The 15,515-nt window shown below is 44.1% G+C and overlaps 1 protein-coding gene across 3 annotated transcripts in view; it reads left to right on the top strand.

Annotated features, from left to right (window-relative positions):
• asap3 (ArfGAP with SH3 domain, ankyrin repeat and PH domain 3) overlaps positions 1-15,515 on the top strand; it is a 52,957-nt gene that overhangs the window by 14,772 nt on the left and 22,670 nt on the right. For all 3 annotated transcript variants that reach the window (XM_071327066.1, XM_071327067.1, XM_071327065.1), the window contains exons 3-8: positions 2,502-2,647; positions 7,486-7,560; positions 9,128-9,177; positions 11,566-11,689; positions 13,032-13,117; positions 13,584-13,659. In XM_071327066.1, coding sequence (XP_071183167.1) covers positions 2,502-2,647; positions 7,486-7,560; positions 9,128-9,177; positions 11,566-11,689; positions 13,032-13,117; positions 13,584-13,659 — 557 coding nt within the window. The remainder of the gene's footprint in view (positions 1-2,501; positions 2,648-7,485; positions 7,561-9,127; positions 9,178-11,565; positions 11,690-13,031; positions 13,118-13,583; positions 13,660-15,515) is intronic.

Here is a 15,515-nt window from a genome sequence, read left to right as displayed (position 1 = left end):
CGATGTATGTAGCCTAAACACGATTTAAGGAAATTGTTCTTCTTACACAGCATGTACATGTTTAAATCTAACCTATTGTATTAATCTGGCTAGTCACAATAATCATAATTGTGTGCATTACTCCGTGCCAGCTGCGTGACTATTGGTCAGTTACCGGGTCGACTTGTAACACCAGCCACGCTATACGATAAAGGCAAAGAAAATCTGACACTGACAACTTTGTCAGAGCCTATGACCACACGTAGCAGCAGACCTAGACCCTGTCACATTGAAAGAGCCAAGACGTCTGACAATCATTTACGACCTAAGATTTTTCCTACGACGTGGAAATGTTGTCTTGGGCAGTAAAATCGTGGCATATGACGGCTAATATCATACAGTCTGCAAAGGCCTTTAATTCGTGTCCAGGAAATGGCCCCTCTGTGATTTATATTCCCTTAAAGGGTATGGATTAGTTAGACCAGGGTTTCTTAAACCTTTTGACGGTGTAGAGAAATGTACATTTCCTGCAATTCTACATATTTTGCCGTGTGACCCGAAGGAAATGCGCAACATTTTTCAAGAAAAAGCCACAATTTTACTCATTTTGCCATGAGGGGGGGGGATTTTTCTCCAGTTTTAGTTTGACTAGTAGAGAAATGTACATTTCCTGCAATTCTACACATTTTGTCATGATTTATGCCATGTTAATATATCCGAGTGAGAGCGACTAATCAATCAATGGGGGCACCCTGGAGGTCAGGGCCCCTGGGCATGTGCCCTGTATGCCTGGTTGGAATTCTGGCCTTGATAGCTGACTAGACCAACTTAACCATTTATAAAAATAATAATAATTCTGACATGGCTAATTGAATGACTGTCAGTGAGTGAGTGGGGGAAGGACCCAAACACACACAGAGCAGTGTTTTGCAATGTTTTTGGGTTGGGTTTAATGGTAAATTTCATTCTACGAATAGAGATGTTTTATAATAATTGTATTGAAAATCATACGACTGGATTGCAATGGTTCATAATTGTATTTTATTAGGATAGTTACATTTTTAGTCACTGGCCCATTTCTCCATCCAAAGTTTTGGGCTTGTAGAAAAATCTTTAAATGACAATTGCACCATACGGATAGCCCTCTCGAAGAACTGCTGGACTTTGTTGGACTATTTTAAGGTGATTTGGGTTGAAGCATTAGGTTGCTAAGAGAAGGAATTGCTTTTATGGAGGACTGGCTTGACCACAATTTACTTTCATCATGAGCAAAAGCAATTGGTTTTCTACCCAAAGTTGCAAAGAAAATATTGTGATCCATTTTAATAAACGGAGACCAGCAAAATTGATAAAATGTATTTATGGTAAATAATGCAATGTCTAATTTCTCTGAACGGGGGGAAAAAACATCCAGATCCACAGTTAATGCATTAGGGTTGAAGAAGCAATACTCCAAGCTGCAGCTCCATACAACTTGTCAAAAATAGAGAACCGATACTGCATACTGGTTGTTGGGGTGGGATTGCTGTAGAGTGTTGACAATTTTACTGGAATCCTCATGTCTTACTCAATCTTTGGAAGAAATATGGTCCAAATTGGATTTTAGGTACTATATTTGTTAAATTTGTGAATCCTATAAAATGAACGGGGTCAATTTGGGTGCAATCAATTAGCTGAATTTCTCAGCTCTAATTACATTTAAACAAAATAAAGTTTCAGGGCCTCCTGAGTGGCACAGCGGTGCTAGCTGCGTTACCAAAGATCCTGGTGCGATACCGGGCTGTGTCGTGACCGGGAGACCCATGAGGCATGAGTTGTGCGTACAACTGGCCCAGCGTTGTCTGGATTTTATTATTTATTTTACATTTATTTAACTTTTTCTTTAACTAGGCGAGTCAGTTAAGAACAAAGGGTATTTATTTACAATGACGGCCTACACCGGCCAAACCCTAACCCGGTTGACACTGGGCCAATTGTGCGCCGTCCTATGGGACTCCCAATTACGGCCGGTTGTGATACAGCCTGGAATCGAACCAGGGTCTGTAGTGACACCTCTAGCACTGAGCAGCAGTGCCTTAGACCGCTGCGCCACTCGGGAAGGGTTTGGCCGGCCGGGATGTCCTTATCCCATCGCACGCTAGCAACTTTGGCGGGCTGGGCGCATGCACTCTGACACGGCCGGCAGGTTTACGGTGTTTCATCTGACACATTGGTGCGGCTGGCTTCCGGGTTAAGCGTGCATTGTGTCAAGAAGTAGTGCGGCTTGGCAGGGTTGTGTTTCGGAGGAAGCACGGCTTGACCTTCGCCTCTCCCGAGTCCGTACGGGAGTTGCAGCGATGGAACAAGACTGTAACTACCAATTTGGCTGTGATGAAAAAGGGGTAAAAAAACAACGAATAAATCAGTTTCAGGAATGCTAATCGTGTCAGTTTCTAACTACCGAAAAGATTTCCGAACAATCTGAGATGGTGGGTGTCATGGCTGATGGAAACAACAATTTAAGTGTGTGTTTGTGGTTCTAGGTCACGCAGAGAACAAGGAGCAGTACATCGACGTGCTGGAGAACCTGGGGAACAGTCACCTGACCCAGGACAACAACGAGGTGTCCACTGGGTTCCTGAACCTGGCTGTCTTCACCAGGGAGGTCACCGCACTCTTCAAGAACCTGGTGAGAGTAGGGGAGAGACTTTGGAGGGATAGGGTGTAAGTTTGAGGGAAGACTTTTGGGAGGTGGAGGAGAGAAGAAATAGGTGCAAGACGTCAAGAGTTTTGAGTGGTAATAGAGGGAAGACATTTTTAGGGGATAAGGGGATTGGACTAAGAGTCTGGGAGAGGTAAGGCAGTTTGGAAACAGGGATGAGAGAAACTTTGGGGGAAGGGGTAGGAAATGAGTGGGGTGTATAGGGTAGGGAGAGGTGCGGGAATAACCTTTTTGTATCTGGGGGAGGGGCAATGGCTGCAGAGTTTGGAGTGATAGGTGTTGATGTAGTGATGGTGTTGAGAGGGGGAAGAGGAGTGTATAGTTAAGAAGAAACAGTTCTTTTGAGAATAGACAGATTTGATTTGTTTTTTATTGGATGTGGGTGGTGACAGAACAGATGTGGTTAAGTTAGGCCGTGTTCATTAGTTGGACACTGTTGCAAAACTATTATTCCAAACGGAAAACATGTTACAACGAAAACAGGAGTTTCTATTGGACAAATTCGGGTATGTACCTCACCGTTTTTTCCGTTTGGTTCTGTTTGGTTCCTAGTGAGTACACCCCTGGGTGACGTCTTAAGAGAGGTGCTAGAGGTGACAATAGGCTGTTGCTAACACCAATGCAGTATTCAGTCAGATCATAAACATTTGAAGTTGAGCGCCAATGGCCTAAGGTAGATGTACAAATATACACTGAGTGTACAAAACATTAGGAACACCTTCCTAATATTGAGTTGCACCCCCCGTTTGCCCTCAGAACAGCCTCAATTCGTCAGGGCATGGACTCTACAAGGTGTCAAATCACATTTTCATTGGTGACACACATATTTAGCAGATGTTATTGCGGGGTGTAGCGAAATGGTTGTGTTCCGAGCTCCAACAGTGGAGTAGTATCTAACAATACACTCATCTAAAAGTAATATTACTAAATATTAGGACGAACAATGTCTGAGTGGTATTGACTAAAGTATAGTAGAATACAGTATATAGATATGAGATCAGTAAAGCAGTAGGTAAACATTAATAATCGAACACTTGTCACTTTAATAAAGTGGCCAGTGATTCCGTAAACGTTTGGAGTTGAGCGCCATCAATGATCTAAGGTAGATGTACAAATATGCACTGAGTGTACAAAAGCGTTCCACACGGATGCTGGCCCATGTTGACTCCTTTGTGTGGTGGACTGTTCTTGATACACACAAACTGACTGTTGAGCGTGAAAAGCCCATCAAGCCACCAGCGTTGTAGTTCTTGACACAGCCAAACCGGTGCACCTGGTACCCTGTTCAAAGGCACTTAAATATTTTGTCTTGCCCATTCACCGTCTGAATGGCAATTCATACACAATCAATGTCTCAAGGCTTAAAAATCCTCCTTTAACCTGTTTCCTCCCCTTCATCTACACTGATTTTGAAGTGGATTTAACAGGTGACATCAATAAGGGATCTTAGCTCTCACCTGGATTCACCTGGTCAGTGTGTCATGGAAAGAACAGGTGTTTTGTACACTCAGGGTAGAATAGTCCTAATCCGTCTGGTTATGTGAACTCATTCTATTTCTGATGTAAATCTTCTCCATCACACACATATAGTACTTCATGTCTGCAGCTCTACACATGAATAGTGCTGAGTGGTCCTACCGCCATCCCTAAGCTGTGACTTAACCAAGCCATGAGCTCATTAATCGTGTGCCTGCGCTCGTGCGTGGTCAGAGGGGTTATTTCTGAATGAGTTGCAGTGTGGTTACAGCTGGAGGGTCAAAGGGCCCCTGTTTAGGGAGAGGGGTGAGGAAAGACCCCGTTCTTGTCGCAGCAGTATGTGTGTGCATATGCTTGAAGTAGTGAGTCGTGTGTGTGTGTGTGCATGCATTGTGTTGGGGGGGATACAACAGCTGCAGGAGAGCACCTCGCCCCTCCGAGAACTGGAACCCCCCCTACTGATAGTCGATTTATAATTCATCCCAGACCTCCGTGTGTTGGGAGTGGACAAGGCAACTCCTCCTTTCTCCCCCCCAGCTGTCAAAGTCCCCCTCAGGACCTTGAGGAAGTGCTTGAGGAAACTGAGGAAACTAATCCAAAACACTACCACTGCTTGTTTTAGGGGCTTTTACAGTAAACTGTGTGTGTGGGGGATGGGGGCTGTGTGTGTGTGTGTGGGGGGGGCTGTGTGTCTTGAGTGCGTGCTCTGAAGAGGGTTGTTTCACTGTTACACAGAACACAGGGCCGCCTTTCCATTTCTTAAATTCTCAGAAGGAAATCAAAACAAAGACAGCTTTTAAAAAGTTCAAGTTTGCATCAATCTCTCAAGGTGAACCCAAGTGTGAACTCCGAAGGGGGAAATGGTTGTCTTTTTATTTACCTACAGAGCTGCTTCAGTACAGGAGATGTTTTCGGCACTGAACTAGGGTTGCAAAAATCTAGTAACCTTCCCAAAAGTCCCAGATTTTGCTAAAAGATTGGTTGGCGGTTTCCAGATTTCCTTCTTCCAACCGGGATTTCTACAAAACCTGTGCATTTTGGGAAGGTTCCTGGGATTTTGATTAGGTGACCATATGAAGGCCAGAATGGGAATTTAGCCCCGGACATCGGGGTTAACACCCCTACTCTTACGATACATAGAGTTGATCAGGCTGTTGATTGCGGAATGTTGTACCACTCCTCTTCAATGACTGTGCAAACTTGCTGGATATTGGCGGGAACTGCAACCCGCTGTCAATCCAGAGCATCCCAAACATGCTCTCCCAAACAAACTCTTTGGGTGACATGTCTGGTGATTATGCAGGCCATGGAAGAAATGGGACATTTTCCAGGAATTCTGTACAGATCATTGCGACATGGGGCTGTGCATTATCATGCTGAAACATGAGGTGATGGCAGTGGATGAATGGCACGACAATGGGCCTCAGGATCTCGTCACAGTATTTCTGTGTATTCAAATTGAGATTTGATCAAATACAATTGTGTTCATTTTCCTCAGTTTATGCCTGCCCATACCATAACCCCGCCACCATGGGGCACACATTGACATCAGCAAACCGCTTGCCCACACAACGTCATAAACACTGTCTGCTAGTTGAAACCGGTATTGATCCGTGAAGTGCACACTTCAGCGTGCCAGTGGCATAGAAGTTGAGCATTTGCCCACTGAAGTCAGTTACGACGCCGAACTGCAATCACGTCAAGACCTTGGTGAGGACAACGAGCACGCAGATAAGCTTCCCTGAGACTGTTTGTGACAGAAATTCAATGGTTGTGCAAACCCACAGTTTCATCAGCTGTCTGGGTGGCTGATCTCAGACGATCCAGCAGGTGAAGAAGCCGGATGTGGTCCTGGGCTGGGGGGCGGGGGCGGGGGGTTACATGTGGCCAGTTGGACGAACTGCCAAATTCGACGGAGGCAGCTTATGGTAGAGAAATTAACATTAAATTCTCTGGCAACAGCTCTGGTGGACATTCCTGCAGTCTGCATGCCAATTGCACGATCCCTCAACTTGAGACATCTGTGGCATTGTGACACAACGGCACATTTTAGTGGCCTTTTGTCACTAGCACATGGTGCACCTGTATAATGATCACGCTGTTTAATCAGCTTCTTGATACGCCACACGTGGTGGATGGATTATCTTGGCAAGGGAGAAATGCTCACGAACATGGCCGTAAATACATTTGTGCACAACATTGGAGAGAAATAAGCTTTCGAACATTTGGAACAACAGATCTTTTATTTCAGCTCATGAAACATGGGACCGACACTTTACATGTTGCCTTTCTATTTTGTTCAATGTAGTTTTGCAAGAGGAGCGTAAATGGACACAGACCTCTATATAAATTCATAAACTGTTTTGAGGTCTTCCTATTAAACAATGGTTGCTTGTTTTCCGCCAGAGTAGGATAGAAAACAGCATTTGAATCGCTCTATTTTCAGGATACTATGGTGCAGTTGCCTTTGTCTTTAATATGCATCGTTTTTATTTTATTTTATCGTGTGTTGGTCATTGTTGCGTGTCCTGCCCTTGTAAGTCATTGATGCATGCTGTGATAAAACAATTTCCCAAATTGGGATTAATAAAGTAATACTCTCTACTCCTATAGAGGTACTGTATTATGATGCCAGAAGTGGACGGGGTAGAAAATTGTGTGAGAGAACAAGAATAAACCTAAATAGACCGTGGCGCTAATCATTCAGCAGGTCACCACCCTGCTTTGGTCCCGAGCCAAGTCTGCACCATGATAAGAGTGAGGGAGGGGATTGCAGGGCGCCATGTTGATGGTGTTTATATTATGTTTCACCCCTTAAAGAGCAGAGTGTTGATGTGTATGGTGTACATTTTAGGACATGTCCTTGTTCCTGGGTTAGGGTTCAGGTGGTAGGTTATCATGTATCGGCCTGTAAGAGCAGAGGTGGAGGAGGACTGGACTGACAGACTTTTTACGACAACTTTTATCTGTATGGCGTATATCTTTTAGGACATTCATGTGTTGTGGATGTCCTAAAATGTGCACCGTTCATCCGTAGTCCAATTCGATGCGCGACGGGAAGGATCTCGGCATAAGTAACCAGAATACAGTATGCAATGCACTTATTCCATCTGAATCTCATTTGATTTGGTCATGTACAAATTCTGGTACGTTGTGGTGCACCCGGAGCCGTCCCATCCCGCAAGCCGTCCCCTGAAATGTGACTCAATAAAAAAACTGGAACAACATATGATCCAAAGGAACCAATACAGGTTTTTGTTATTTCATCATTGTAAATCAAAAATGGGGGGGTTTGTGTAGCTATGTGACTCGTTGTTTCTGTCTTCCAGGTCCAGAACCTGAACAACATCATCTCCTTCCCCCTGGAGAACGTCCTGAAGAGTGAGCTCAGAGACAGCAGACTGGTGAGTAACTAGGGTTGTAAGATTCCAGTAACTTTCCCAATATTGCCTGGTTTTCCAGAAAGCCCGGTTGGTAGGGTTCCCGAGTATCCTGCATATCCCCTCCTTATTCCAGGAATCTTCCAACTGGGAATTTTGGGGAAAGTTCCTGGAATTTTGCGACCCTACGATTAGCTCTACTGTAGTGTACGAAACTGTAAGTCTTCTGTGTAACCTACTGTGCACTAACTCTCCCTGCCTCCCACAGTCTGTGTCTGTAAAGTCAGCTAGAGATGCACCTCGTCTAAGAGTAAACCACAACCCTGTAAAACATCAGCTCTGTGTACTTACTACTGTCTAGTGCCATTTTATGACCAACACTCATATTGTGTTGGGTGTCGCAAATTAGTGAAAGCTTTTTAAACTGTTGCATCCCATCGGATGAGCGATTCTTCATTCAATATGTCAGTCTGTTTGTATCTGTACCATTAAAAAAAACATACGTAAATATGGTCGGGAGTTTTTCCTGACCATGTGACTCCACCAGGAGAAACTGGGCCACTGTTTTAAATAGGCTTAGACTATTACTAATAGGACCTGGAGTTTTACCTGGTCAGGTCACATGGTCAGGAAAACCCCTGGCCCTACATAATGAGTCATTCACCGGCAGTAGATCTTATTGTAAAACCCCTTTTGTTGAAGCGTTATACAAGGGGAGTGACTGGGGCCTCCTGTGCAGTGTCCTGTGAATGTCCACAGTTTAGATGATATATAGTAGACTACATTTACATTTACATTTAAGTCATTTAGCAGACGCTCTTATCCAGAGCGACTTACAAATTGGTGCATTCACCTTATGATATCCAGTGGAACAACCACTTTACAATAGTGCATCTAACTCTTTTAAGGGGGGGGGGGGTTAGAAGGATTACTTTATCCTATCCTAGGTATTCCTTAAAGAGGTGGGGTTTCAGGTGTCTCCGGAAGGTGGTGATTGACTCCGCTGACCTGGCGTCGTGAGGGAGTTTGTTCCACCATTGGGGTGCCAGAGCAGCGAACAGTTTTGACTGGGCTGAGCGGGAACTGTACTTCCTCAGAGGTAGGGAGGCGAGCAGGCCAGAGGTGGATGAACGCAGTGCCTTTGTTTGGGTGTAGGGCCTGATCAGAGCCTGAAGGTACGGAGGTGCCGTTCCCCTCACAGCTCCGTAGGCAAGCACCATGGTCTTGTAGCGGATGCGAGCTTCAACTGGAAGCCAGTGGAGAGAGCGGAGGAGCGGGGTGACGTGAGAGAACTTGGGAAAGTTGAACACCAGACGGGCTGCGGCGTTCTGGATGAGTTGTAGGGGTTTAATGGCACAGGCAGGGAGGCCAGCCAACAGCGAGTTGCAGTAATCCAGACGGGAGATGACAAGTGCCTGGATTAGGACCTGCGCCGCTTCCTGTGTGAGGCAGGGTCGTACTCTGCGAATGTTGTAGAGCATGAACCTACAGGAACGGGTCACCGCCCGTTCCTGTACTAGAGGCCATGTTTATTTGATTTGTCTGGAGCGGATGCCAAGCTGGTCATCACCATCTTTTTCATATTCTTTAGGAGCTGAAGAAACAGTTGGAGAAGAGCTGGAAGGACTATGACATCAAAGTGTAAGTTGATAGTGATTATAAGGATTTTAGTCCTATTCTTTGTGTGGTCCATCTCTCAGAAGGATATATACAGTACCAGTCAGAAAGTTTGGACACACCTACTCATTCAAGGGTTTTCCTTTATTTGTATTATTGTAGAATAGTAGTGAAGACATCAAAACTATGAAATAAAACATGGAGTCATGTAGTAACCAAAAAGTGTTAAACAAATCAACATATATTTTAGATTCTTCAAAGTAGCCACCCATTGCTTGATGCCAGCTTTGCACAATCTTGGCAATCTCTCAACCAGCTTCATGAGGAATGCTTTCCCAACAGTCTTGAAGGAGTTCCCACATATGCTGAGCACTTGTTATTTATTTATTTTAACCCTTTTTTCTCCCCAATTTCGTGGTATACATAGTAGTTACAGTCTTGTCTCATCGCTGCAACTCCCGCACGGACTCAGGAGAGGTGAAGGTCGAGAGCCATGCGTCCTCCGAAACCCAACCTAGCCGCACTGCTTCTTGACACAATGCACATCCAACCCGGAAGACAGCCGCACCAATGTGTCGGAGGAAACACCGTACACCTGGCGACCATGTCAGCGTGCACTGCTCCCGGCCCGACGCAGGAGTCGCTAGTGCGCGATGAGACAAACCCTCCCTAATCCGGACGACGCTGGGCCAATTGTGCGCCGCCCAATGGACCTCCCGGTCGCGGCCGGCTGCGACAGAGCCTGGGCTCGAACCCAGAATCTCTGGTGGCACAGCTAGCACTGCGATGCAGTGCCTTAGACCACTGCGCCACCCGGGAGGCGCTGCGCACTTGTTGGCTGCTTTTCCTTCACTCCGCGGTCCAACTCATCCCAAACCATCTCAATTGGGTTGAGGTCGGGTGATTGTGGAGGCCAGGTCATCTGATGCAGCACTCCATCACTCTTGTTCTTGGTCAAATAGCCCTTACACAGCCTGGAGGTGTGATGGGTCATTGTCCTGTTGAAAAACAAATGATAGTCCTAAGCAAAAAACAGATGGGATGGTTTATCGCTGCGGAATGCTGTGGTAGCCATGCTGGTTAAGTGTGCCTTGAATTCTAAATAAATCAGTGTCACCAGCAAAGCACCCCCACACAGTAACACCACCTCTATTTTTCACAGTGGGAACCACACATGCGAAGACCATCCGTTCACCTACTCTGCGTCTCACAAAGACATGGCGGCTGGAACCAAAAATCTCAAATTTGCACTCATCAGACCAAAGGACGGATTTCCACCAGTCTAATGTCCATTGCTCGTGTTTCTTGGCCCAAGCAAGCCATGAAGGCCTGATTCACGCATTCTCTGAACTGTTGATGTTGAGATGTGTCTGTTACTTGAACTCCGTGAAGCATTTATTTGGGCTGCAATTTCTGAGGCTGGTAACTCTCATGAACTTATCCTCTGCAGCAGAGGTAACTCTGGGTCTTCCTTTCCTGTGGCGGTCCTCATGAGAGCCAGTTTCATCATAGCGCTTGATGGTTTTTGCCACTTCACTTGAAGAAACTTTTTTAAAGTTCTTGAAATTCTGTATTGACTGACCTTCATATCCTAAAGTAATGATGGACTGTTTCTCTTTGCTCGTTTGAGCTGTTCTTGCCATAATTCGGACTTTTACCAAAATCTTCTGTATACCCACCCCTACCTTGTCACAACACAACTGAAACGCATGCTCAAACACATTAAGAAGGAAAGAAATTCCACAAATTTACTTTGAACAAGGCACACCTGTTAATTGAAATACATTCCAGGTGACTACCTCATGAAGCTGGTTGAGAGAATGCCAAGTGTGCAAAGCTGTCAAGACAAAGGGTGGCTACTTTGAAGAATATAAAATATATTTTGATTTGTTTAAGTTTTTTGGTTTCTACATGATTCCATGTGTTATTTCATAGTTGATGTCTTCACTATTATTCTACAATGTAGAAAATAGTAAAAATAAAGAAAAACCCTGGAATGAGTAGGTGTGTCCAAACTTGTGTGAGTGGTATTTATCCAATAATGTTCAATTGCTGAGGCATGGCACTTTCCAATCTAAATTTGAGCTCAGACATTACACTATTGGTCTAAATTGCATGTTGGCTAATATAAGCTCAAAATATATGAAGGTGGCTTCACCTCCACAAAAAAGGGAGTGTGTTACAGGAATAGGATGTGTAACAGGGCAAAGATTAGGAGAGGAAATACCTGCTGACTGTATCATGTAAATCCACCCAGATCTCTTTCTCTCACAAACATGCACACACTTTCTCATGCGCTGTCCCCGGTCTCCTCAGCAGCTGTTTTGTCTGCCCTGCTACATTTTCTACCGCTATTTGTTTTCATTAAGGGTATCCATACATTTCTCTCAAACTCTTATCTCTCTCTCTCAGTGGGAAACTGGAGAAGGAGAGGAGGGAGAAGAGTCGGCAGCTGGGCCTGATCAAGACTGAGGGATACAACGTGACGGAGGACATGGCGCGAGAGAGGAGGATCTTCCAGCTGCAGATGTGTGAGGTGGGGGCATGGAGCTGAGACTAGACAGGAAACGCGCGCGCATACACACACACACACACACACACACACACACACACACACACACACACACTAGGGATGGGCACGGCTAATCAGATATCCGAACGGACCTTAGTACTCGATTACTTGAGTGTGTGTGTGCATTTTTTTGTAGGCCGATTTTTGACAATTCAAAAAGCTTTACTATACATTTGATCCTTGTGATGTTGTTACCTACAAGGATATACCATGGCTTTTGAAATACTTAATTCAATAAATATGCTATTTTGTCCACTTCAAATAACAATTACAGGCGCGCACCTAACGGACTTTCACAATACCTGACACAGACCAATGCAAAACACTCACCAGAAAACCTTTTTGTATTTGTATCAGAATCAGTTTTATCATGGTGAAAATGACTTATTTTGAGTTGATTAGGATCCTAGATCTGTGCATAAGGACAACTTCTCCCCTGAACAGCACAGCTTGGATCAAGGTGGGGGTGGCAGACTATGTAAAATGTGGAGCACAGTTTGGAATCGGTACCATTGGACTCCTAAGCTCAGTCAAGGTTGTAGCTCGCAGTTACACTTTACGAGCGTAGGGGGAATTTGTTCTTTAGTTGCACTCTCTCTGTGAGGTCAGCTGCTGAGATGGATGGAGGAGAAGAAGAGGGGAATTATTCCCCTTCCTCCAAGGCTCTCGCCTGGGTCCTATTCATCAGGGCACGCAACAGAAAAAATATTTCTTATAGGATAAATCAAGGTTGTACGTCGCTGTTTCTGTCTTAAAAATAAATAAATCCTCTCTCGTTTGTTGCCTAATGAAGCCGCAGACAGATGGCTTTAAACAAGTCTTTATGGAGCAGAGACGAAGCAGACTGCAGTCATTCCTTCCACAAGCAGCAGCGAGTTCCTACAGCTGGCTCCAAATGCTTTTTCCTACCTTTACAAATTGTTTTTTTTTTAAATCTTTTTTTATAAAGCAACAGAGTTCAAACTGTTAAAATGGATCAGGGAGAAAACACACCCTGAAATGGTTCTGTTATTTCATGTTTGGGCTAAGTCCTGAAAACCATACCGTCTTCAACAGAGGAAAGACTTGTTTATGTTAAGGTCCAGCATTTTTGCTGACCATGACGTGACCACGAATACCTGGACTTTTTCCTAGTCAGGTCAGGAAAAACTCCAGGCCCTATTCAAATATACACTAAACCAGGATTAAAGAGTGACTGATTTGAATCAGTAAAATGATGCACAACTTAATTGTGGTCTATAACCACTGACTGAAACCTAAGCTCTGTAACCATGGTTACTAACGCTACATCCTCTGGTTTGTCCAGTACTTGCTAAAGATCCAGGAACTGAAGGTGCGCCAGGGTCCAGACCTGCTCCAGAGTCTCATCAAGTACTTCCAGGCCCAGCTCAAGTAAGTTCTCCTTCTATGCTGCATTCATGCCCTTTTTCATGCCAAACCAAGTTGAGCTGGACTGCATTGGCCCGGTTATAGTCTATTATATAGTTAGTGGAACTGTGCTTGAGAGGATAATGTGTAAAAGAAAATATCAGAGCCAGTTTGGCATGGAAGTATCAAAGGGACTTATGGTAAAGCATATGGCTTTCATATGCAACCTACTGTTGAGTTTCCCAGCTACTACACAGAGTAGCACCACAAAGGGTTTACGTCAGGAATGTTACTTTGGCTTCTGGTGTAAAATGTTGTGGCTGTTCAGTTTTGTCTTCCTGTTACTAGCTATTGCCACGGTACTTAACTATTTGTTGCATATGTAGTGTTTGTTCGACTTGGTATGCTAGGAGCTCTTAAAACCTGTGTGCCTGCGTGCGTGTTTGGGGGTCATGTACCTGAGTGTTAAGGCATTGTTGTCTCGTCTCAGTTTCTTCCAGGACGGCTTAAAAGCTGCCGAGAACCTTAGTCCTTTTGTGGAGAAGCTGGCTTCGTCTGTCCACACGGTAATAAGTATTTTATGTGTTTTGTCTACTTGTCTGTTTGTCAGTCAGTTTCGCCTTCCCGTACGAGAGGATTTAAGTGGAATGTTACTACCTTTTGTCTACTTCAGTCAGTCTCTCAGTCCACAAGAGAGGATTTAACTGGAATGTCCACAAGCCTATCGAGGGCCAGTCGTAAAAAAATAACTGCTGGCACATTTCCCAGTATGTTGACTAGTAAATCTATTTCTATGCATTTCCCTCACCTTTGTTTTGAATGTGCTATCTTATCTAGAATGCAAGTCAGTCACCACAGATTTTCTGTCTGGGTCAAAGGTCAGATTCTATTCTAACTGCTGACCTGCTTTCTGAAACTATGATACGAACCATGTCTTCTCTACCACGTGACTACCTTAGACATGTAATCTAGATGACATTTTTATGGCGACTACCATTATACTACAGCTTGTACAGGTGGTTGTTTTGGCAGTTACGCTGTCTGAAGGTTGAAATATTTCAAACTTAGTCATAGCCATGGAACTTTTGAATCTGAAACGGTGAGACCCTTGTCTGTTTCGAATGGGGTTAGTGGAAGGTTAGGTTTTAGGGCTAATCTCCGTGTGTGTCTAGCAGGCTGTCTGATGCTCACGCAAGCACGTACATAAACAACCCCCCCCCCCCCCCCCCCCACAGATTTCCAACTGCCTACGGAAGCCCAGACACAATAACAGAACACATCGCTAGCAGACAACTAAATCTCATAGACAGACAACAGTTGCGTAAGCTACAGTCAAATTCCTCTAACAACCAACCCTCTTAACCCTCGACCTCCTCTCTCTCCTCCCAGACTTTCCCAACCCACAGGCTGCTATTTGATGCAATTCCCAATTGCATTGGAAGCACACTCCCCTTCCACTATAACCACCCAGACAGGTTTCCAAATCCTTTACCCCCTCCCCCACCATCAAACTAGGTTACCTGACAGTAATGTGGAAATGATAGCTGAATATGTACGGTGGAGAGCCTGGTAGGCCTAATGACCTAGATTTGCTTATCTAAGCTAAGGTTAACTCTCTCGCATGTGTGTTGGCTGTCTCTTTCTCCCTCTCGGTCTCCCTCTCTCTGCCATAGGGTTGCAAAGCTACCGGTAATTTACCAAAGTTACCGGAATCCTCATTCATTTTGGTAATTAACAGTAAATCTATGGCAGTCTATCATAACTTTGGTAATTTATACTTGAATAACTTTTTAAAAATGTATTCATATAGTATTACTTTATCTGTGTTCTTATTTCTATGTCTAGTAGATAGACCATATGGTTCAAGAGAAAATGGCCTAATTAATGAAAAAATGATCTATTCAACAATTACATAATTTTCAATTAAAGATGCACTATGCAGAAATCGCGCTGCCATTTCCTGGTTGCTAAAATTATAATAGTTTGCCTAATTTCAGTTTGACAAAACAAGCAAATATATTGTAGAGAATCATTGTACCATCAAACCGCTGTGAAATCTATTTTCCATAACCAAAAATATTGTATTTTCAGCTGGTGTACAAAACCGAAAGTTAAACTTAAGAACGGGAATCATAGAAATGGCGCTTCTTAGACTTGCTTTCAATGATAATGACAGATCTATAACACACATTTCTAAGTGAATTTGGTCAGGTCGCCCAAAAAGTTACATATTGCAGCTCTGCAACTCTTCCAACTTTTGGCTTTTTTCACAACTGCCACCATTGATCATTGACAACTAATACATTTTGACATAGTAAAATAAATCGGTGTGTAAATATAAAGGATATTTCTTGCTGAAACACTCATATTAAACACACATTGTATTCACTAAGTTGGTTTATATTTAGGATGTTTTAAAGCT

The sequence above is a fragment of the Salvelinus alpinus genome, chromosome 9 (assembly GCF_045679555.1).
Source record: "Salvelinus alpinus chromosome 9, SLU_Salpinus.1, whole genome shotgun sequence".
In the NCBI taxonomy this organism is placed as follows: domain Eukaryota; kingdom Metazoa; phylum Chordata; class Actinopteri; order Salmoniformes; family Salmonidae; genus Salvelinus; species Salvelinus alpinus.
Note: the sequence above shows the minus strand (reverse complement) of the source record. Positions and strands in the feature narration are given on the sequence as shown.